This window comes from Nelumbo lutea, chromosome 3 (assembly GCF_056320005.1).
Source record: "Nelumbo lutea isolate HS-2025 chromosome 3, American lotus-T2T, whole genome shotgun sequence".
Taxonomy (NCBI): Eukaryota; Viridiplantae; Streptophyta; class Magnoliopsida; order Proteales; family Nelumbonaceae; genus Nelumbo; species Nelumbo lutea.
Genome location: NC_142686.1, coordinates 21,058,400 through 21,082,944, shown reverse-complemented (window position 1 = coordinate 21,082,944; position 24,545 = coordinate 21,058,400). Strand labels below are relative to the sequence as shown.

The 24,545-nt window shown below is 37.6% G+C and overlaps 2 protein-coding genes and 1 pseudogene across 3 annotated transcripts in view; all 3 read left to right on the top strand.

The window, feature by feature from the left end:
- Positions 1-467: 467 nt before the first annotated feature.
- Positions 468-3,354, top strand: LOC148863475 (putative disease resistance protein At1g50180; annotated as a pseudogene).
- A 1,459-nt stretch (positions 3,355-4,813) lies between these two features.
- Positions 4,814-7,929, top strand: CAS (calcium sensing receptor). The gene is made up of 6 exons (XM_088975987.1): positions 4,814-5,397; positions 5,513-5,758; positions 6,353-6,545; positions 6,738-6,879; positions 7,257-7,388; positions 7,541-7,929. Exons 1-6 carry the CDS (start codon positions 5,155-5,157, stop codon positions 7,797-7,799), a joined length of 1,215 nt encoding a protein of 404 aa, XP_088832113.1. The 5' UTR covers positions 4,814-5,154; the 3' UTR covers positions 7,800-7,929.
- A 6,225-nt stretch (positions 7,930-14,154) lies between these two features.
- Positions 14,155-24,545, top strand: part of AAE17 (acyl-activating enzyme 17) — a 45,809-nt gene continuing 35,418 nt past the window's right edge. The window contains exons 1-7 of one of the 2 annotated variants that reach the window (XM_088974868.1): positions 14,155-14,603; positions 15,291-15,420; positions 15,500-15,768; positions 17,161-17,365; positions 18,338-18,378; positions 18,472-18,597; positions 19,202-19,275. In XM_088974868.1, the coding sequence (XP_088830994.1) occupies positions 14,350-14,603; positions 15,291-15,420; positions 15,500-15,768; positions 17,161-17,365; positions 18,338-18,378; positions 18,472-18,597; positions 19,202-19,275 (1,099 nt within the window). In that variant the 5' untranslated portion in view covers positions 14,155-14,349. The remainder of the gene's footprint in view (positions 14,604-15,290; positions 15,421-15,499; positions 15,769-17,160; positions 17,366-18,337; positions 18,379-18,471; positions 18,598-19,201; positions 19,276-24,545) is intronic. The other variant, XM_088974867.1, reaches the window with a different exon arrangement.

The following is a 24,545-nucleotide window of genomic DNA, read 5'->3' as shown; positions in this document are numbered from 1 at the left end:
ACCCACCAGGTGAGTTGGTTGGAAATGTTTGGCCAAGGAAAAATGCTTGTGTTGGATCACTCTCTGCATTTGTTAGTTAAAATATAAAGAAATCACGTAGAAGATCCCAGAAATCCACTTGAAAGAACATGTTGACATTATCTTAAGTACAAAAGTCAACAATTCGCCAATAGAACAGATAGTAGAAGCCGGTCCATGACGATGTCACAAATGACTGAGGAGGTTTCCTTCTGAGTGGATATCTTGATCAATGGGTTGGTATGCAACGTTATAATAATTTTTAATTGAAAATGATGTGGATGGGTTTGAAAATCTCCCCCATGATACATTTTCTCTGGATGAAGACGAAGAAATAATGCATTTTATTATTCCATTTGGCAGAGAAGAAAGATGAGACAGACGACACAAATGGTGTTAGGTACCCTGTAAAAACTATTGTGTATGGTTTTTGACTTGGGATTAAGAAATCGAAGGAAGAAACGGAATGGTAGTTTTCCAAATTCATTTGAGCTGTAACTGCAAGGCACTGAACTTGTTTCCTTGGGAGAGTGAGAGGAGCAGATAGATGGCTGAGTACATTGTTTGCTTTGTTGTTGAAAAGCTCGCTAATGAACTCATTGAAGAGACAGTTTCCTTGTCAAGAATCCATTGCCAAGTGGAGTGGATTGAGAGGGAACTGAAGAGAATGCAATGTTTCTTAAAAGATGCAAATGCAAAACGGGAGGCAGATGAAAGAGTGAAGAACTGGGTGGCTGATGTAAGAGATGTTGCTTATGATGCAGATGACATTATTGATGGCTTCATATTCAAAGGAAAACATCAAAGGAAGAAAGGTTTGATTAACTTTGTTGAGAGATATTGTTTTGTTTTGAATGAATTGATTGCTCGCCATAGAGTCAATAAAAAGATAGAGGGAATCAAGATGAGGATCCAAGCAATTGCTGAAAGTAGATCAACCTATGGAATTGAAAATATTGGAATAGAACGAATATACTTCGCAAGTAGAAAACTGCATGAGAAGCGAAAATCGTCTCCTTATGTCAATGAAGAGGATATTGTTGGTTTGGAGGAAGATGTAAAGATATTGCAAGCACGGTTATTGGGAGGAGAGTCACGACGGTCTGTGATTTCCATCATCGGAATGGGAGGTTTAGGTAAGACTACTCTTGCTAAGAAAGTTTACAACAGTAGTGATATTAAGAAACATTTTGACTGTTTGGCTTGGGTTTACATCTCTCAAGAACATAGAGTGGAGGAGATTTTGCAGGACATGGGAAAGCGAGTCTTGGGGCTTGGAAAAGTGGAAATGGAGAAAATGATTAAGAAGGAGCTGGAGGAGATGCTGTCAACATTCCTGGAGGATAAAAGGTATTTGGTAGTCATTGATGATATATGGAAAATAGAAGTCTGGAATGATTTACAAGCAATCTTTCCAGATAGAACAAATGGAAGCAGAGTGATGTTTACTACTCGCTTCAAAGGTGTGGCTTTACTTGCTGATCCTAGAAGCCCTCCTCATGAGTTGCACTTTCTAAATGATGAGGAAGGTTGGGTGCTGTTATCAAAGAAGGTATTTGTGCAAAGGAATACTTTGACAAGTTTTCTTCTGTGGTTAGAGGAAATTGGAAAACAAATTGTGAGAAAACACGGGGGTTTACCATTAGCCATATCTGTATTAGGTGGTCTCTTATCCACCAAAGATGAGACCTTTGGTGAGTGGATGAAAGTGTTGCAGAGTGTACATTGGCAGCTAACTAATAGTGCAGAACAATGCTCAGAAATCTTAGCATTAAGTTACAATGAGTTGCCTTTTTATTTGAAGCCATGCTTCCTATATGTAGGCATCTTTCCTGAAGGTTATGAGATCTCTGCAAGGAGGTTGACTTTGTTGTGGATTGCAGAGGGGTTTGTGCAACAAAGAGGTGATGAACCACTGGAGGATGTTGCAGAGGACTATTTGGAAGAGCTTATAGGAAGGAACATGATTCAATTGGCAAAAAGGAAGTACAATGGAAGGGTCAAAACTTCTTGTGTGCACAATCTTCTTCGTGATCTTGCTATGTCAAAATCCAAGATGTCATTCATGGAGGCACCAAAGTTGGATCCATAATTAGAGCTCGTCGACTTGCTGTGCATCTTGGAGTTCCCCCTCTAAATAAAGATACTCATCACTACCGTTCTTTGTTTTGCTTTGACCTTGGTAAGCCCATATTCAGTGAAATTGTCAAATTTAAATTGTTGAGAGTGTTTGACTTGGAGGGTGTGTATATGCCTAAGCTTGATAATGCTTTCGGAAATTTAGTTCATTTGAGTTACTTGGGTTTAAGAGGGACTTGGTTGAAAAAGATTCCATCATTCATCTGCAACCTCTGGAACTTACAAACATTAGATATAAGATCCACCTTGGTCAATCCCATCCCTTGTGAAATTTGGAAGATGGAGCAACTAAGAAACTTGTATCTAAATGAACTCAGTGAAATGAGTGTGCATCCCATTGCTGGTGATTCATTAGTGAATCTCCAGTGATTGCAGGGAATCTTTATAGGTGGAACCAGCTGTATAGAGAATGGTTTGGGCAAGTTGACTAATCTTAGAGAACTTGGAGCATGTGGTGATTTAGAATTGCAAGAAGAGGCCTTGGCGCTGTGGATTGTCAATTTGAATCAACTTGAATGCTTGAAGTTGGAGGCAATATCCAGGGCTGAGGGCAGAACTAGATTCAGAGTTCCAATACCAACGTTGATGCCATTTTCAAATCACATGCATCTCTGCAAGCTAAATTTGAAAGGATTGATGAAGAAGCTACTTGACCCAGATGAATTCCCACCAAACCTTACTGAGCTATCATTGCAAGACTCCTTCTTAATGCAAGATCCCATGGAAACACTGCAGAAGTTAAGGAACCTCAGGATTCTCAAGCTGAAACGATCATCCTATGTGGGAAAGGTAATGATTTTCTCTACTGGAGGGTTTCCTCAACTTCAACTGTTGAAGCTTTCTTTCTTAAATGCATTAGAGGAATGCAGGATCAATGAAGGGGCAATGAGAAATCTTAGACAGTTGGAAGTTATTGAATGCAGACGACTAAAGTTTGTTCCACAAGGATTAAGACCTCTGACTGCACTCTGCGAATTGAAGTTGGGTTATATGCCACATGAATTTGAAATGAAGGCTCAAGAACATGAGGGGAATGTTTGGTATAAAATTCAACATTTATTTCCTCTTTAACTAAATAGCATTACTCTTAGAGGGATTAAGATAGCTTCTCTTTCTTTGAGCACGGGTTAGTGTTTTCTTTCTTTTCTTGTCACACTTTTCTTCATGGAGAAAAACTTCTTGCTTGGCATTTATACAAACTGGGTGCTCATCTGAGAGTTGGATAAATTTGTTGTTTACTAGAATTTCTCAAAAACTTATCTCATCTCATCATCTAAGCCTTATCCCAACTATATGGGACGGATATATGAATCCTGTTTTACCATTCCACTCTGTTTAATGCCATATCCAATTTTTAAACACTTCAGATATAATTATAGGCAATGGGCCCAAACCCATCACAAGATATCTGCTGCTTGAATACAATTGAGATTTGAGAATGCATAAAACCCGCTCTGATGGGGTGAAGAGGGGTAGGTCCAAATCAAAGAAGAATCCAAGATATCTCAATTTGATTCAATATCTAATGGATATGTAAAATATGAATCCAATTTCGATTCATTTGCATATTGGGATATTTGTTTTCGAGTTGGATTCGATTAGAATATCCATAAATATCTATCAAATTAGTATATATATATGTATGTATGTATAGAGAAAAGTATATATTTCCCTATTGAATTAAATCTGACACGTTTGCAGCCATTGATGGGGATTGTACAATGATAGAGCTATCAATGAATTGGGTTATTAGTCAGGATAATCATGTCGAACCTGATTAGATCTGATTATATTTTCATCTTACAACTTGTAACTTGATTTTTGATAGGGTAAATTACAGATAGGTACCCTATACTTTATTTGAGGGTAGTAGCAGATAGGTATATGAACTTTTAATTGCAACACTTGAGTATCCTGGGCTCTCAAAAATAGACACTTGGGTCCATCCATTAATATTCCATCAGTTAAACATTATATAATGTAAAAAATTCTCGTATATTTTTAAGATCATTCTATGAAGTAAACTCTTCACCAGAGAATGCCGTCTTCAGAAAATTTGAATATATTATTTGTTGTCCATGTTAGAATGTCATCATGGGGAGACATTTGGTTACCTGAGAATGATCTCAGAAATACACAAAGGTATTTTTGGCATTATGTGATGTTTAACTGATGGAATACTAATGGATGGACCTAAGTGTCTATTTTTGAAAGTTCAGGATACTCAAGTATTGCAATTGAAAGTTCAAAGTACCTATCTATCACACTATACAGGGTACCTATCTGTAATGCACCCTTTTTGATACTATACCCTAACCTAAAATTGTTTATATGTTGATAAAATAAGTGCTTCTAATCAAAATTATCTTCTATTCTGTATAGGAAATTTATCCTTTCAAACATAAAATAAACAAAAATTACAAAAAAAAAACTTTCTATATTATTAACTATATAATGAATTCAGGTCTTAATCGGTTTGTAAGTTGAAACAACAACGATCAACCCCAACCCAATTATTAATCGGGACATAAACTATAGAACTAGAACTGAACAATTGGTTCAATCGGTTCGACTCTGTCGGGTAGACCCGACCTCTAGTCTCTCAGTGGCGGGTTGGATTTTGCGGCTGTATATACGTCCGAGATTGAGAAGGCACAGAGCTTTCCAGTACAAAATTCTGTTCTCATTTGGGAGGAGGTGCGTACTACGCTCCATTGTATTGTGGGCGATGGCCGGTAGGCCCCGTTTGGAATCATTTTAGTGGCGAGAGAGGCTTGAGACTGTGCGATGGGATTGGGTAAGCCAAAGCCATAAATCTTTTATTCATTGGACGACCAATCGACCAGAGATTCTACAGAAGTCGATTTTCCATCATTATATTATTATTTTTTGATCCTCCCATTTCCATTTTCCAATTTCCATCACACAAGAACTCGATCTTACAGATACCGATCAGCGGATCAGGCTGTTCTGTCTGTTTTTCCTTGAGAGGTGGCGATGGAGATGGCCTTCCGAGCAGCAGCCACGGCAAGGCCTCCTCCTTCTTCCTCTTCTTCCGTTCTCCCATTCGCACCCAGAGCTTCTCTCTCTAAACCAACTCCCAGAACTCAAGTTAGACCCGCTTCGGTATCCTTACCAACAACATCAGCGGCCATCTCTCTCCTAGCACTCTTTACAGCTCCCAATGACGCCAAGGCCTTCAGCTTCTCTAAAGAACAGATCGTTTCCACTCTCACTCAAGTAATTCATGTTCTCGATCTTCAGTTCTTTTACAATTTACAGCATCACTCTACCCGTTTTCTGGGTTTCCTATCAGACCCATCTCATTTTTTGACTGTTTTGAGCTTGTCTGTAGGTGGAGAACACAGTTGACCAGGTACAGGAGGTCAGTTCTGGAGTTCTGGAGTTCTCGCAGCGCGTTCTTCAAGTTGTGATTGATATTCTGAAGCCGGGAGTCGATGTGGCGTTACCAATCTTGCAGAAGGCTGGAGACCAGGCACTGAAGATTGCTGCGCCAGCAATTTCTGAGGCTTCTAAGAAAGCCCAAGATGCAATTCAAAGTTCCGGCATTGACACGGAACCAGTTTTAGGAGCTGCCAAGGTACCCATTTCCTTAACTTGCTCTCAGTTATACTGAGTATGTTAGTGTTGGCTATAGTCTACTAGTACCATGTATGGTCAACCGGAGAGGTGCTTGTTTGAAGGGAAAATGGTGCTCTTGGGAATGCTGGCTCGTTGATCACAAGGGACTGAGTTAAACTCTTTGAATTCAGGGGAAAGAAAGAGTTGGTCAGTTGAACTTCTAGCCATTGTTTCTGTATTGTGTGTAAACTTTGATGAAACATTTTAGCTTTTTATAACATGGTTTACCAATCTGGGATCTGAGAGAGGTGGTCATGTGTAAAAAATGGGGCATCACCAATTTGATTAGTTGAAACTTGAAGCGTGATTTAGATTGGGTTTTATGACAGACAAATCATTTTCAATTAAATTTATTTGTGGAAGGTTTATTCAGAAGCCAATGCATGTTAGCCTAAATATTGATCAGTAATTGGTAGTGAGCAATGTTGTTAGAGTAAATATTGGGATGCAGATACCCTCGACACTCTTCTTGGTTGCTTAAATCTACTACACTTTTGAATGCACATATTAGACAGTTCATACGTATTGGCTGAAGGGGTTCATTTGATTACAGACTGTGGCAGATGCAGCCCAACAAACCACAAAGGTAATTGAAGAGACCAAGCCCATTGCTTCATCAACCATGGAGGCCATCTCAACAGCAGATCCCGTGATAATTGTAGGAACTGCCGGAGTATTATTCCTTACGTACCTCCTCCTTCCTCCCATCTGGTCCTCCATTTCTTTTGGCCTTCGTGGTTACAAAGGTATATCCACTTTTGTCTGAAATTTGCATCTTTTGGTTAAATTAGAAATCAGATTACAAAAGTAGCATTGATGTGCAGTAATTCTACTTTTAGTGTTTAGTACATATATTATGTGTCCTTGTATTAGATTTGCATATTAGGAAACCAATTTTATCATGGCTGGGCTAATCTATGGTGTTTGGTGTTCTCTAGGTGGGCTTACTCCTGCTCAGACTCTTGATATGATATCTACACAGAATTACCTCATGATAGATATTAGGTCGGAGAATGACAAGAGCAAGGCTGGTATTCCTCGCCTTCCCTCGAGTGCTAAAAACAAGTTGATCTCAATTCCGTAAGTGGATCTGTTTTCTTGAGCTTCAATTATTTTCATCATTGTAGTTAGATGTAATGTCCAAAACAGTTCAAAAAAGGGGATTGAGGGACTTCTTATGCTCTGGAGGGTTGCAAAGATTTTTTCATTATTCATTTCTTAGGGGCCACATGCTTATGAGCCTTGGCAGTTGCTATGATCAAGGCATTTGGCAGACTGTATCTTGAGCAATGCCTAGTTAGCCCACTGAGTGCAAATTATGTGACAGGATGAATGATGCAAGATAAGTCCGTGCTGGCTAAGGGCATGATATTCTCTTCATTGTGAATTTGTTTACTGTTATTGGTACCACCTGCATGACAAGTATAATGATATGTTTGATATTATGAATGTTTCAGCTTGGAAGAGCTTCCAAGCAAATTAAGAGGGCTTGTCAGAAACTCAAAGAAAGTAGAAGCTGAAATAGCTGCTCTGAAGATTTCGTACCTCAAGAGAGTTAACAAAGGTTCCAACATCATTATCCTGGACTCGTGAGTTCATTTCTTATCCTTCTAACAACTCATATGTTAAAGATAACTAATGAGTTGAAGTTTTGATTAAATTCAAAATTTAAATTGATTTCTGCTCTGCCATTTTCTGTTAATAAAACTTGAGAAATTTGGTAATCCTGTTAAATTATCAGGTACTCTGATACAGCCAAAATAGTTGCAAGGGCACTAACAAGTCTTAGCTTTAAGAACTGCTGGATTGTGACTGATGGGTTCTCTGGGAGCCGAGGATGGTTACAAAGCCGGTTAGGAACAGAATCATACAATGTATCTTTTGCACAGGTTCTGTCACCTTCTCGTGTCATCCCTGCAGCAGTTAAACGCTTTGGTACTACCAGCTCGACAGTGCTCCAATCAAATCAAAAGTTTCTTCCTGGGAGCTCAAGCAATTGATTTTTTTAATTTTTTATTAAATCAGTAATCTAAGTATGCATTCTTCACCAAAATTATGATCTTTACAGTAATTTCTTGTAATTCTTTGAGGATTATGAATCAATTTGTCTAAGTTGTGTTGTTCTACTAATATTTGTGGCATGGATTTGCTTCCCTATCCGTTCTGCAATTTTGTTCTGGTAGTAGATAATCTGATGGTTGATGTCTCTACAATATAATCTCTCAATGCATTGAAAAGGATAAATTGCATTGAATATTGGGGTTTATGACATTCACTAAGCTCTCGTGTATTGTAGAGGTCTTTAGTACAGTTGCAATTTTCTTCTGGCAAACAGTTTGCTTCACTTTTTGTTCAGGCTATAACTGTTTTCAACATGAAAAAAAAAATCTAAAAGAAGGTTATTCATAATCATTATAGCATCATAGCCTGCTAGTGGAGGTGGTATATACTATCTGATTCTCCATCACTCCATGGACCATGGTTACTTCTATGGCTAGTTCTCCATTACTAAATGGAGGGATACCATGGGTTTATACTTTGCCTACAAATATGGGAACCTTATGAATGCAAAATATTCTCTCGAGCTGCATTCATAAAATGTTCATAACTTATCAATGGGTAACTTGCATGGGATTTCAAATGCCATGTGAAGCTGAAATTCACCATCTTGGCCAGTCTTCTCCTGACAGAAAAGGTTTTGCAAACCAAAGTTGCTTTGAAAAAGACCAGAATAAGCAAGGTTATAGTTTGAGCTTTGGATATGCATGGATGTGATAAGAAACCAAAACATCCTGCAAATCTATTAATAATATTAAATCTGAGGGTCAAGTTACTTTGGATAAAGTATAAACACACATTTTAATTGTTTGTGTTCTTGTGAAGTGTGAATTGTTCGGATGTGCTTAGGAAATGGTGGAAAAATTGAAATATGCATATATACCTAGGAGATCAAAATAAATCGCTTTAATACTAAAAAATAAATAAATTTATTGATCAACTAATTATTTTCTTTCTATTTATTTTCAATTTTTGGTTGAAAGCTTGAAATGGTACCAACAAGAGGAAGTTCCCACAGAAAATTGTGGCACAGAGAGTTTTTTTTTTAAACATCCAACCACAATATCCATGAGTAAGGTGGCATTTGGTAAAATTGAATTCTGATCTTTGAGAAAGCAAAAAGGATCCGAATATAGCTTAGATTCCGAATATCTAGAGTTTGGTTTTTTGCTTTTATGTTCTCTAATTGTAGTTGAACTATTTGAATATATGTTATAATACCTGAAAATAGATTATTTTGCATATTTATCCCTAGTTTTCCCTGGGCTCAGTTTGGAAGAAGTACAAATTTGTATTTGTATTCCTTCCAAACTGAGCCTTAGATTTCGAAGAAAGTAGGGTAAAATGAGAATAATAAAAGATATGGTTACTAATAACATTGGCTCTACTAAACAAGAGAAGCAAAAGAGATGGTGGTTTGAGAGAAAGGTAGGGTTTTAGGAGTCTGAATCTAATCCCAACAAGCCATTATGGTTGTATAAGGGAGGTGTACCCGATGCATGGCTGCAATAGCTTGTCACTTGTCAGGACATTGTTCAGACATGTGTTGGGACCAGGTCCAAATTCAGGCTTAATAAAAGATATAGGCATTTTCTGTTATAGATGTGGTTTCGAGCCCCTCTATCGGTTCTCGCCACCATTTGGACAAGAGTTATTTGATAGTTGCTGACAAAGTGTTTTAATGTGTCAAAATTAAAAATGACCCCTATGGGACCAAAAAAAGGGTAATAAAACTTCGTTTTTAACGAGTTGGATTTGCTCGGAACAAAATTCATTTCCTTCCACCATGACATCTCACTATGATACTAGAACCCACTATAGATAATATGTGCAATATCAATAATGTATTATGTCACCTTGGAAGGTATTTATTAGGAATAGGGGTGTAATCGGATCAAATTCAAATCAGATTAGGTAATATTCAAATTTAAATTCGATTAGAAAATTTGAAATCCAAATTCGATTTGATATCTGACAGATATTGAAAATTAATATCTAAATTCGAATATGATTAAATATTGGAATATTTGATTCGATTAGATTCAAATTTGATTAAATAATTATTTTAGATAATTAATAAATATATAAAATAAATATTTTATTGATATAAAGTATATAAATATATAAATTTTTCATATAACTTAATTATTATATATATAAATTATATAAAATATTTTATATATTATATATAAGAAATAAATAATTGGTCAAATTCGGATATTTATCGAATCAAATCAGGTCATATTCGAATTCAAAACCAATTAACTATTCGATATGAATAGGATATCCGAATTCGACCAATTAGATATTCGAATTATCTGAATTTGATTCGATTATGTCGAATATCGAATTCAAAATCAGATTTTTGAATACCGTTGACACCCCTAATTGAGAACATATCTATTCTTTTTTCTTAGTTCACAAAAGAAAAATGGGCTACTAAGGTTATATTTGGTTCACTGAGCCTCATTCTTTTAATTCTTGTTCAGGATAAGCAGGAAAAGCGGGAATGGGCAAGAATGAATAACACCCTTAACCTTCAACTCAGAAGACCCCTAAGGGATTTGGAAATTTCTGAATTAATAACCTTAATCCAGACCCTTAAAGAAGCTTACATCTCCCCCTCCAAGTCTGACACCCGAATCTGGACCCTACACCCCACTGGCAAATTCTCTTCTAAGTCTATGTTTAAGGCTTTGACTATTGATGATCATCATCCCCCCTTTCCTTTCAAGAAGATCCGGTGCAGCCACATCCCCTCAAGAGTATGTTTCTTTGTCTGGGGAGCTTGCCTCGAGAAAGTTAACACTTGTGATCTCTTGCAAAAAAAGTTTATAGGAAGACTGTTTATCTCCCCTATGTTTGTTTTTTATGCCTATGCGAAGGACAATCAGCATATCACATTTTTCTTCACTGCAAATTCACCAAAAAGATTTGGTTCCATTTTTTGAAAATGGCAGGTTATAGTTGGGCTACACCAAAAGCATGTTAAGGACTTTATACATTAGTGGCAAGGAACATGTCTAATTAAGAGGGGTAAACTTTACTGGCAATCAATGTTATAGTGCTGTGGGGTGTTTGGGATGAAAGAAACAAAAGGCTTTTTGACAATAAATCAAGGTCCTTGGAAGAGTTAATTTCAAACATCTCTTACTTGTGCAACCTCTGGATGGTGAGTTCTAACCTTTTTAGTGTCTCAGTCAATGACCTCAATAGAGATGCTTACCCTTTCTTATTTCTCCCTCACCACCATCAATCACCCTTGAGGTTTCTTGAACCCATCAGTGAAGGTGAGATGATATTAAATTTTGATGGAAGTGCTTTAGGTAATCCTAGATTGGTTGGTATTGGAGAAACATTAAGGGATGGAAGGGGCAACATTTGTTGGACTTTCACCGGTCCAATAGGTGTGGCGGATTCCACAAAGGCTGAAGTAATGGCTGCCCTCACAGGAATCAGAATAATAAAAAGCTTGGGAATTCAAAATATAACAATTGTTGGTGATTTAGCAAATACTATAAAATGGTTAAGAGACAAAGAGGGGGGGCCTTGGAGATTAAGTCACTATTTAGAAGAGGCCAGTGACTCCTTTGGATTGCCTAAATGTAAAGTTAGTTTGGATTCCTAGGGAACACAATCATAGAGCAGATGATTTAGCTAAATGTGGCGTATTCTTAGAGCAGCTATATAGCGACAAGGTTTCTCCATTATAGTTTGAGGGGTTCTTCCCTTGCTTTGTACATCTTCTCATGTGCCTCTTTTTTATTAATGAATCTTGGTTAACTTTTTTCAAAAAAAAAAAAACATTAAAGTATTCTCGACATAGGCTTCATTCTTTTCAGAATGAAAAATCAACCTATAACACAAATTGAGGTGGCATTTAACATGAAAAATAACCATGCCCCATCTTGCTCATTTTTCATTATTTAAAGAAACTTTATGTTGCTAGCCTAAGTCTACAGAGTTGTCACCATAGATGTTTACTAGCGGACTTCCATGGAAACTTATGTTGATGGGCATTGACCATTGGCCATTTGCCGATAAACATCTATGCCAATGATTTTGGAAACCTAGGTCGATAGTTTATGACCATTGACACAGTTTTTTTGAAGAATGAAAATTAGCAACATAAGACACTTGTTAGTTTGAAAAAAAAATCATTTTTTTTTAGGAAAAAAGCATTTGGTTTATAACAATATTTTTTCATTTTGCCCATATTTACCCATTCTTGTCCATTTAAAAATTTCATCTTGGGTAAGAATGAAAAAGAATGAGAGTTAAAGCAAACATCGCCGATCCACTAAAAGCAAATTCAATATCCCCCAAACCCATAACCCCCGAGCGCGGTTGATCCCTAGTTCTCCACTCCAAGCAGGTAGACCAAAGAGCATACCAACTAGAGTCTAGATCTCCTAAACACGTTCCAACCCCTAAAAATATGATCTGACACCGCACGTCTCATTCATGGAGGAATGGGGCCTAGTTTTATGGTGACGTGCAGTGTTAGATGAAGTTGGTAGGGATTGGTACATGTTTTGTTGGTAGGAAATCCTAACTCATATCATTTGGTAGGTTGGTGCTCTTTGAGCTGGTCTATCTTTTCAAACCTCAAAGGCTCAAACGTCGGAGTTCAAATCAGCCCCCCATAAGACTGCCCCCACAATGTCCCACAGCACATCCCTGCCGTGTATTGAGAACATCTCCCGATAATAATACCTAGAATGATGATATCATCATTTGGAAATGTTTCCAAAACAATGAGGAAATGTGTTGTGAGACATTGTAAGAAGCAATTTCGTGGGGGGCTCATTGGGTCTCGTTGCGGGGGCTGATTCGGTATCAACCTTCGGAAGACTGCCCCACAATGTCCCACACCACATCACTGCCGTGTATTGGTGAGACCAAACGTCCATTTAGTGCAAATAAACGAGCCGTAAATACGACCAAATAGACGTCAATTTAGTGCAAACTACACGACGGGATTTTGACAGGTAAGCATTTTTGTTTGGTACTCATGTTATGGGACTAACACGACGGGATTTTGGTCCCGAGTCTCCGCTACAAAGTACAAACATCCGGAGAGCGGAGATCCCACCATCCATCACCGCTGCCACCGGGATTTGACAGGTAAGCATGTGCATCGTCATCTTTGTTCAACCACCCCAATTCCCCAAACCCAATCATTAACCGATTAAAGTAACCTAACGCATTTCATTAATGTTTAGTTGGTGAGACTCGAGACTTGAGAGTGACTATCTATCCTTCCCTCCCTCGAAGGATACTACTACCCATCAGACGATAAAGAGTTGAGATCTTCTGAGTCAGGAAGGACTATTGTTGATTAGATTTGTATTGAGTCATCACACACTGTGTCATAACTCATAACCCACTTCGTCTAAGCTCGACACGAAACAGATTTCAGATTTACGGTTGATACTTGAAGGAAGCCATTTGTTCTAAAGGTGTAAATCGGGCCGTGCGGCAGCCCGTGGCCCGGTACCATAGTCTGCGGGCTGTACTAATCCCAGATCGTGTGGGCCATATTGGGCCTGGTGTTTTAGGTCCATAGGCTGGCATGACATGGCATGACCGGAGAAGCTGTTGTCCGTGGCATGTGGATCCGCATGGCCCAGCCTGGCCCATATATATTTTATACATATTTATATATATATATATATATTATATTATATTTATATAAATTATAATTATATAATAATATATTAATAAAATAAATAATTTTTTAATTTTATTATACTAATTTATTTAATTATTATATATATAAATAATTATATATGCACAATTCATATAAAATTAAAATCTTAAGTTTTTTATCAATTTTTTAAATAAATAACTTTGACCCGATGCGGTCTGACCTGGCCCAAAACTCGATCCATGAGACAGGCCCGTGACCCAAATTTTTTATTGGGGAGGGCCGTGCAAAGGGCCGTGGCGTGTCCACCTTACACCTTTATTGATCCATAACACTGGGACCCATTATCCGTGCTCCTAGCCCTCATCACCTGGGTCACTGGGTGAAAAGTTCCAATCCAACAGTTGTAAGTTATGGAACCTCCGATTGTTCGACCTACTGCTATTGGAATGTTTATCCAAGGATACCATAACCATACTATCTCTGAGTCACGGACTCACGAGCACGACCCTCCCTACTCACTATTCACTACCACCACGCTATATTCCATATTTGTGGTGTGAGATAGATTTGTAAGTTATACAACAAAAGGGTCTGTAAACTTAGCATTTTCTTTATTTCTTTTTGGGGTTTTTACCGTTCAGTCCACCTCTGAAATCCTAACTCCATCATATAGGTGCCAGCTCGGAAGCCAATTCCATTTTTTTTGTAGTTTTGATGTTTTCATCTTCTTGCGTTGTGATGATATACTAGTTCTGTCAGTGTCTGTCTATCCATTCCACCTTCTCTTATTCTCACCGGTTGCTGACACGACCAGAAGTAGAAGAACTCGAACAACAAAAATGGCGATCAAAAGCTTAGATTGCGTTACAGTAGAAGATATCAGGGGGCTTGGGATATCTTCTGATGCTGCAAAGAAGCTCCACGGAGACCTGACTGAAATCCTCCGGGAAAACGCCAATTCAGCTTCAGATACATGGAAGAACATCAGAAAGAGAATTCTGAACCCTAATATACCTTTTGCGTTCCATCAGATGATGTACTACGGATGCTTCAAGGATTTCGGCTCTGATCCTCCTGTTTGGATTCCCGACCAGTAAGCTTGTTCTAAACTCCTAATTATATATATATTTTTAGTTTTTATTTCTTCCTTTATTTGTGTTTTGCGAAGATTTCACGTTGTAGTTGCCATAAAATGGAATTGTAGTCCATGAAGTTATTATTTAATATATAAGTTTTTTGGTTATCTAAAAGAATTCACTGATCAATGTCACTGCTGGGAAAGAAAATGGCATTGGGTTGAAGAAACGAAAAGAAAGATGAGACAATTTGCGTAACTTGTTTACGATGATATAGACGAATTTTATATGCTTCCTTGGGAAACACTTACCCTGTAAGTGCCTTTACCCAGGAAACACTTACCCGGTAAGTGCATTTACCCAGGAAACACTTACCCGAGTTGGTGCATTTACCCTAACTAATTTATCGAAAAGCGAACGGAGCCTAAAAAAATTCAAACAACTCTGCTCATCCTTAATTCTAAACTCTCTTAACTTAAAATGATACACCAAATGGGGTTTTCCAAGCTTCCCCTCAAATTAAGTGGTGTACAAACTCAAAAGATTCTTATGTATACATTTTTAGAGTTTGCGTTACTAATCCCAAAGAGGAACGGATCAATGGAAGCGTTTGAAAGAAAAAGTGTTTCTTTTTAATGTGAAAATTGGGAGTTGAGCATAAAGGATGTATAACCTTTTGTTATGAATTACCTGATATATGGCAGGGAGACTGCGATCTTAACAAATGTTGGTCGTTGTCTAGAGAAACGTGGAAAAGAGTTTCTTGGCTCAAAATATAAGGACCCTATCACAAGCTTCTTGGATTTCCAGGAATTTTCAGTCTCCAACCCTGAGGTATCATTGCTACCATCTTAAATTTTGGCTGATGGTAGTTTTTATATATTTTTATTTCAGTGCCTTTCCATCTTTCTAGGTTTACTGGAAAATGGTATTAGATGAAATGAACATATCATTTTCTGTACCCCCATCATGTATTTTGTATGAGCATACCTCCGAGGGAGGTTATTTGTCTTACCCTGGAGGTCAATGGTTACCGGGAGCAATTCTAAATTGTGCGGAAAATTGCTTAAATCTGAATGGAAAGAGGAGCTTAAATGATACAATGATCATATGGCGTGATGAAGGAGATGACAATCTACCTGTGAAACATATGACGCTTAAGCAACTCCGTTCAGAGGTCTGGTATGTTATGTTCTATTCTTCTTACCATAATTTAATTATCTGACAGTCTTTATGTTCTTTAATGGGATGTTTTTACAATTATAATCTGAAGAATTACATATCTATGCATGGGCAGACACTTGATTCACTCATTGAAAAAATAAAAACTGGTTGAATTTAGTTTGAAATGATTTTATCTGCAACCATAATCTTTGAAGTTCTGTCATATGATAAATAGATGGATATCGTTTAATTTTTCATTCTAGGCAACTTTTGTTAATGAATTAAATTATAGAAAAATCACTGGTTGAATTTTTATTCAGTCTGACTGGGTTAACACAAGATTATGTGGCATCTATCTTTCTCATACACCATTTCTTTTCATGGTTAGTTGTCTTGGACTATTGGAGCTTGAAAATTCATGATCTAGTGGTCAATTTTGAATCTATCAGGTTTTAGCTTGTCAAATCATGATCTTAATAAAAGCGGTACAAATTTAAATAGAAAAAGATGAATAAGACAGTGGGTTTTATGGTGAATATATGGCTGACAGTTTAGTTTAATAAAGGATAGGTTTCAGGGTTTCAGTTAATGATACATGTTGAGGAAGGGAGAGGGAAAGAGATATGAGAACAAACAAAATTTTGACTAACTTTACATTGCTTAAAAAATGTTGAAAATAATTAGAACTGCTCAAGCAACAAATCAAGTATGCTTTGGGTGTACTAGTAACTCTTTAGTCTATTCATAACTGACCTGATTCTGATTTTGTTGTATCCATCTTTCATGATTGGAAGATGGTAGTAGTGGATTTTTTTAGTTTATTTTTATCATTTTGTAGTTATATAATCCATATCCAAATGTGGCCTACATGTTCATAAACTTAAACAAATGTTTTTACTTTAGTGATACATGTAGAAATGAACCAGATTGATGAACTCCATTCTGCAGTCCTTTAATTGCTTTGCACAAGTTTTCTTTTTCTTTCTTTCTTTCTATTTTTTTGAAAAAGGTAATGCTTATAGAAGAATAAAGAGGATTGCAATACAATATGGTCTGCCTCCAAGGGCACCTTTAGCTCTATAGGGTGAGAAAGATAAGTCCCAAGGATCAAACCGTGAAACAGACATGATAAGGTACATCAAGAGAAATTCCCCTGTTACATCCTGAACAAATTATTACCAGATAGGAAAAATTGAGCAGAACAATTACTACAAACATTTTCCACCGAGACCTAAGAAGATAGCCTCCACATAGCTTCTCATCTGCTGCAAAAAACTCTTAGATATCTTTGTTAAATGCTAAGTTTGTTAGAAGATGATTTAACAGATGACGAACCTCTGAAATATTTAACACTCTTAAATTCTTCAAACTTTGGTCTGGTTGAATATATTTTGATGTGCTATATTGTAGGTTGGTTGCATATGCACTTGATACACTGGGCTTGGCTAAAGGATCTGCAATTGCAATAGACATGCCAATGAATGTTACTGCCGTTGTCATCTATCTAGCTATTGTTTTGGCAGGCTATATTGTTGTATCCATTGCAGATAGCTTTGCCCCTCTTGAAATATCAACACGACTCAAAATATCTAATGCAAAAGCAATCTTTACCCAGGTATTCTTTTTGAAATTTACTCAATTTTTTTTTTAAATTTTAATGTAGTACAGTGAATGAACAAATCTGCAAGTTTCCTGTCCCGCATTTTTTATTAGTAACTGTTAAGTGCTAACTTTTAAGGATTAACACCCCCCCCTCAACAGAAAAAAAAGAAAAGAAAAGAAAAGAAAAGGAAAGAGTTGTATAGAAAACATGCCAAACATCCCTTACAAAGCTACTATCCTTTGATTGTTCACAGAAAGAGTTTCAAGAGAAAAAAGTCCTGTAATTTCTTCCTTCAAAATATTTATGTATACTCATCTGTGAAAGTACTTTTCCAACAACTTTTTGAAATAATACATCAGCTGAACACAGTTGATTGCAGAAGATTCTTCCTTTCTTTCTTGCCAGATGACCCAGAAAATAGCTGCCAGGATCAATTCCACACAACTTTCCCTTTTTGAGTCAAGCCTTCCTGGTGCCAACCATCTAACCCTATAACTGAGAATGCATTATGATCAATACATTCTCTATTTTTGCTTCAAATAGTGTATCTGTATGCTCCTCTTTCGAAGGCCCCCTTGGTAGAAAATGCCTACCCCTAGCTAACTTGGGGGATGATGGTAATTCATGATCCAAAAAATGGAACCCGAACAAATGGAAATCAAGGGCAATCACGTTCAAGGACAGGAATTTTCTAAGATGAACTTGCCCCTGTAATTTCTGTTTAAGAATGCTGAGTTCAGTTTGAAATTGATTGTTTTCAGGCGTACAATTTTTCATGAAGGAATATAACGAGTGACATTGTAGCCATGACATTGGTTTTATAATTCAACATCTTATGGATAGAAGTTCTTATATCTATTATTCTTTGTGAATTTAGAAATGCTTCTATCTAGATACTCATTTAAAAATGTAACATGTTATTTGTTTTAAAAGAAAATATATATCGGCCTAACCATTTTCACCCTAAATATTTTTCTCCCTCAGGATGTTATTATCCGTGGTGACAAAATACTACCTTTGTATAGGTGATGTTCATATTACACTTTTCAAGGAGCTATTCTATTTTATTTTCTGGCTTATGACTGTATCTTGCTCAGGTGTGCTTTGCAATAATGCAGTCGGGTTGTTGATGCTCAAGCACCTCTAGCAATTGTTGTCCCTAGTAGAGGTTCTAGCTTAAAAATGGAATTGCGTGGCTGTGACATGTCTTGGCATGCATTTCTAGAAAGAGTAGAACATTTCGAGTATGTTCTTTCTTATGAGTATATTTTATTTTTAATTTTTTTCTCCCATTTATACCTACATTCAAATTTTCATGTTGTTCCAGTGTATCCATCAAATCAGATACTTGTTCCTCTACGTTGATGTTATAATTGATGCTTAGAAGCATTGACTAGTTGTGTTTAGGAGTTTGCTATTTGAAATGAAAGGTCAAGGTCAGAAAAATTTGGGAAAACCAGGATAATTGGCTGATGAAAAATTCATTTAGAGATTGTTTGTGATGAAGTTATCAGTATTTTTTGTAATATATTAATGTTTTGAGAATAAACCAAAGGCAAGAGCAATGGACTTTCTCTTTCTTTGTGTGCGTGCCTTCATGTGTATGCATGCGTTAGTTAATTCTGCTAAACAGTAATTAAACCAAAGGCAAGAGCATTATGTTGAACAACTTGATGGTTTGACGAAGTTAGTTAAACTTTTCTCAACTTGGAAAATTTTGATTGTTCAAACAGTGAAACTTTAGTTCTCCGAAACTTTAGTTCTCATTTGTAAATAATATTTTATGGAAATCATGAAGTAGATATTTATCCTGAGATTTTAATTGCACTTTTCCTGTCAAAATTGCAGAAAAGATGAATTTTCTGTGGTACAACAACCTGTAGATGCATTCACAAACATACTGTTTTCATCTGGAACTACAGGTAACTTGCACTTTTCTGTCTTAAGTTTTTTTTTTTTTTGACGGCAGATCTCTCTTTTTACTTTGTCATATAGTTGTTCTTTTTTTTTGTTCTGTATTATCCATCCCCGCTGTACAGTCTTTCAACGTAAATGGGCTGATTGGATATTTTGACTTGTTTTGATTAATACATTATATTACCTTACTTTTTTCAAGAAAAAAAGTTCCACTCTGCATGTTGTCATCATACATTGAACTACAGTCTTTACCTCGATAGCTGACATCCTTGATGCCCGTATGAATAGAGCGGTCAAATTGAATCTTTTAAGAGGTTTCCAGGTGGGTCGTGATGACATCCTAATCTTTCATCTCCAGTATGCTGATGATACCATCTTTATTGAAAACTGGGATTATCTCCATGATTTCAAGCACTTACCAAAGTGCTTTGAAGCAGTGGAAGAGCTGAGGACAAATTTATACAAGACCAGCATTATTGGAATTAACACCCCCCTGCAAGTAGTGGAAGAATTAAAAGAGGCTCTGGGTTGCAGAATCTAATCTTGGCCGATTAAGTACTTTGGACTCCCTCTTGGTGGAAACCCAAAATCTTCTAGTTTTTGGGATGCAGTTATTGAGAAGTGTGAGAAGCAGCTTGGAATTTGGAAAAGGAATTATATTTCAAAAGGCTGATAAAAAAATTACATTTCAAAAGGTGGTATGTTGACTTTGATCAAGGATACACTTTCCAATTTTCCCACCTATTTTCTCTCGGTGTTAAGATCCCAGCAAAGGCGAGGAAGAGAATTGAAAAGCTGCAGTGAGGTGTTTTCTGGGAAGGAGGGGAGAAAAGTGATCATTCAGTCAATTGGGAAACTGTGTTCAAAAATAAGAAGGAAGGTGGTTTGGGTCTGGAACACATCTTTGAAAGAAATAAAGCACTTCTTGGCAAATGGATTTGGAGATTTAAGAATGATTACACCTCTCTCTAGGCCTCTTTTATTTGCAGCAAATATGGTCAAAACATCTTGGACAGGAGCAACTCTCCTCCTTTATCTGGGTTCACGGCCTCTAACCCTTGGAAAGCTATTATTCAAACCCTTGACTTCTTCTCTCTTTTTTGAGATTTAATCTTGGCAATGGTAATCAAATCAGATTTTGGTTAGAACTTTAGTGGGGCCGAAAACCCGTTAGTGAAACTTTTCCTTATTTAGATTATCTCAAGCCTCGAGATAAATCAGACCCTACCATCAGCTGCAGTAACATGGGCCTCTCTTTTAGCTTTAACTTTCGTAGAGCCCTTAAGGACTCCTTAAGGACTCAGAAACCCGTGAAGCTTCTTTTTTACTTTCACTTCTTTCCGATGTCTTCATCTCACCCTCCTCCCCTGATAAGCTTGTTTGGTCCTTGATTCTTAATGGATCCTTCACCACAAAGTCCTTTTTCCTTAAGCTAATAGCCAATCCTTCCTCCTCTCCCTTTCCGGACAAAAGAATCTGATCTCCACCGTTTAAAGCCTCCTTTATTTGGGCGACTGCCCATGGAAAATTAAATACCTGTGATATCCTCCAGAAGAATAAGTTTGGAAGACTCAGCATCTCTCCCGATGTTTGTATTTTATGCCTGAGTGATGGGGAATCCATAGGCCATCTTATTAATTGCCAGGTAACTAGAAAGCTATTCCCCATGCAGTCATGTGGGATTTATGGGAAGAACGCAATAGGGGAAATCTATCAAAAAAAAAAAAAAGAATGCAATAGGGGAATCCTTGAGGACAGAATCTCCCCACAAGAGACAATTGGAGATCATTGCCATTCTTTGATTATCCCTGTGGATGATGTACAACATGGTCTTTGATGGTCCAAATAGAGGAGAAGTGCAGATAAACTAGCTTGATCTGCTTCTCATGTCCCCAAATCAAGGCAAGACAGAGATTTCATTCTGAATTTTGATGGGAGTTTTAGAAGAGTCCTAGATGCCCCTGTGGCTGCAAGAATTTAGGGCCTTTTGAGAAGACTCAGTAGTGACCAGTTTTGGGTTTACAGTGGCCCAACCTCCTCTATAGATGCAACGAATGCTAAGGTTCGTGCTCTTTTAGAAGGTCATAGCATTGCAAAAGCCCAGTAGTTCACTTCTCTTGCAGTAGAAAGGGACTCACAAATGTCATATGTGAACTGAATTGAGAGCAAGAAGAAAACAGAATTAGGGGTGTCAAGAATAGTCAACCCCCACCCCAAAGAGTCTCTTTTATATTAAAGAGATAAAAGTTTTGTACAGTTACAAGAATGCCCTTACAGGGCTGAAAGATAAAAAGAACAAATAAAATAATAAGAATACGATACTGTACAACAAGGACTACTCTAATAGTGTACATCAAGGTATATCTTCACACTCCCCCTCAAACTGATGCATACAAAGAATGAGGTGTTGACTTTTAGTCATGGCCTTGGTGAAGATGTCGGCAATCTGCATGTGAGAGGCTACATGAGGAAGAGATATAGAGCCTGCAACAAGAAGGTCTTTAATAATGTGACAATCCACCTTGATATGTTTAGTCCTCTCATGAAAGATTGGATTAGATGTGATCTTGATAGCGCTGGTGTTGTAGGCATATAGAGGGATATGAGTAGGAAGAGGAGTACCAAGATCCATGAAAAGAGACTTCAGCCAAACAATCTCGCTACATGCAGAAGACATAGTTCTATACTCGGCTTCAGTAGAAGACTTAGAGACAGTTTGTTGTTTCTTGCACTTCCAGGATATGAGAGAGTCACCCATGAAGACGCACCACCCAGTAATGGATCGGCGAGTGTTAGGGCAACCAGTCTAATCAACATCAGCATAAACCCTCAACTGTATGGATGATGAGGAAGAGAAAAACAGTCCCTGAGAGATTGTCTTTAACATAACGGATGATGTGGTGAAAGCAGTCATGAGGTTGCTGCGGGGCAGAGACAAATTGATTGACGACCTGAACAACATGTGAAATATCAGGCCTGGTCATAGTAAGATGGATTAAAGAGCCAACAAGCTGACGGTACAAGGTAGCATCAGGAAGGATGAGGCCTTCGGATTTAGATAGCTTGACATTCAGCTCTAGGGGGGTATCAACATGTTTCTCATCAGTGAGTCTATCTAATTTGACAAGATTGGAGGCATATTTTTGTTGACAAATAAAATACCCTCGATTGCTATGATGAACCTCCAAACCTAGGAAGTAAGTAAGAGGACCCAGGTCCTTCATGTGAAATGAGTTATGAAGTAAGGACTTCAGCTCACAAATGCCGTCATGATCATCCCCAGTTAGAAGCATGTCATCAACATACAATAGGAGGCTAGTGATACCCTGGGGTCTTCACTTAACAAAGAGGGAGTAGTCAGAGGAACTTTGATTATACCCAGCTGCAACAACAATATCCTAGAAGCACTCAAACCAAGCCCTGAGTGCTTGCTTCAGACCATATAGAGACTTCTTTAGGCGACAAACACGTGAAGGATCACTGCAATATCTAGGCGGAGGTTTCATGTAGACTCTCCTTCAGTTCACCACGAAGAAAAGCATTCTTCACATCTAGTTGGTAAATAGTTCGATAATGAACAACAGATATGGCCATAAGAGTCCAAACTGTGGTGATCTTAGCAACTGGGGCAAATGTTTCTTCATAATCAATCCCATATTCCTAACTGTATCCTTGGGCAACTAACCGGGCCTTATATCGATCAAGGGAACCATCTGACTTCCGTTTGATCGTATAGACCGAACGACTTCCAACAATAGAAGCATCTGGAGGAGCTGGCACAAGATCCCAAGCATCATTCTCATGGAGGGCTTGAATTTCGACATCCATGGCTTCTTTCCACTGAGAACTTCTAATGGCTTGCTGATAAGATCTAGGGATATCTATGGAAGAAAGTACAACAGAAAATGAACTATGGTTTGAAGGAAAACCATAACAGTTCGGGGATCGAGAAATACGGGTAGAATGATGAAGTGGAATAACGGAACTACTATCTGAAATAGGAGGATCTTGGGTTAAGGTATCACTTATACAGGATATCGGAGATGGATGCTCTAGACCGGGTGGAAGGGGGGTTGTAGGCGCAGGAGCTGGGACACGTAGCCGCTTGCGGGTGAAGACGAGAAAATCTCTCTCAATTGAGGAAGTAGTAGTGTCATCTGAGTCAAAGTCCTGCAAAATAGAGATGGAAGGAGCAGACAATCTAGCAACCCCAACAAAGAAGGAGATATGTTAAAGAAACACCATTCTGGGAAATTCGAATACGGCGGATAGTAGGATCATGGCACAAAAATCCTTTGTGGTCAGGACTATATCCCACAAAGGCACACATAGCAAACTGAGCAATTAATTTAGATCGTTCACGAACAAGAAGATGAACAAAACAAGGACAACCAAAAACATGAAGACTAGAGAAATCTGGGGGATGACCAAAAGGTTTTTGGAAGGGAGAAGTGTTGCCTAGAACAAAGGAGAGAAGAAAATTTGATCAAATACACGGATGTACTGGCTTCTTCTATCGAAAACGAAGTTGGAGTATGAGACTCCTGTAGTAATGTCTGCACAACACCGAGAATATGTCCTTTCTTCCGTTCAGCCACACCATTCTGTTGTGGAGTGTCTGGGCAGCTGCGCTGAGACTGAATTCCATAACTCAAGTAGGCCAGAAAGTCTTCGTCTCTATATTCTCCCCGTGAATCTGAGCGGAGGATAGTCACATCACACTTGAATCGATTTTGCACCATAGTATGAAATAATTTAAATGCACCAAAGACTTCTGATTTGTGTCGCAGAAAATAAATCCAAGTATATCTAGTACAATCATCTATAAATAATACAAAATATTTGTATCCCAATCGTGAAGTAATAGAAACAGACCAAACATCACTATATATTATCTCAAAAGAGTTTAGTGGTATGTTCAAATGTATGAAGAAATGGTAAAACATGACTTTTACTCAAACAACACGTAGTGCAAGAAACACCAAAAGTATGAACAGGAGGAATTTTATTCTTAATCAAACTAGAGTCAAACAAAAATTTTAATTTTTGGGAATATGGATGACCCAACCGTTTATGCCATAAATTTTTTTTTTGATGAATGAGGAAATTTATTAATTCAGAAAAAAAAACCACTGAAGAGGCACGAGCTGTTACCTCTTCAGAAAAGTATTACATCAAAATAAAACAGAATTAACCATAAATGAAATTACAAAGCAGCCCAAAATAGCTTCTCCCTTGTAGCCCCCTGCTTAGCTAACCCATCCGCTAAGGTGTT

Excerpts from the sequence above, each read along its gene's own strand:
- CAS (XM_088975987.1), top strand. The coding sequence starts at position 5,155 with ATGGAGATGGCCTTCCGAGCAGCAGCCACGGCAAGGCCTCCTCCTTCT. Across the intron at positions 6,546-6,737 it reads TGGCCTTCGTGGTTACAAAG|GTGGGCTTACTCCTGCTCAG; the intron begins GTATATCCACTT and ends GGTGTTCTCTAG. Across the intron at positions 6,880-7,256 it reads AACAAGTTGATCTCAATTCC|CTTGGAAGAGCTTCCAAGCA; the intron begins GTAAGTGGATCT and ends TGAATGTTTCAG.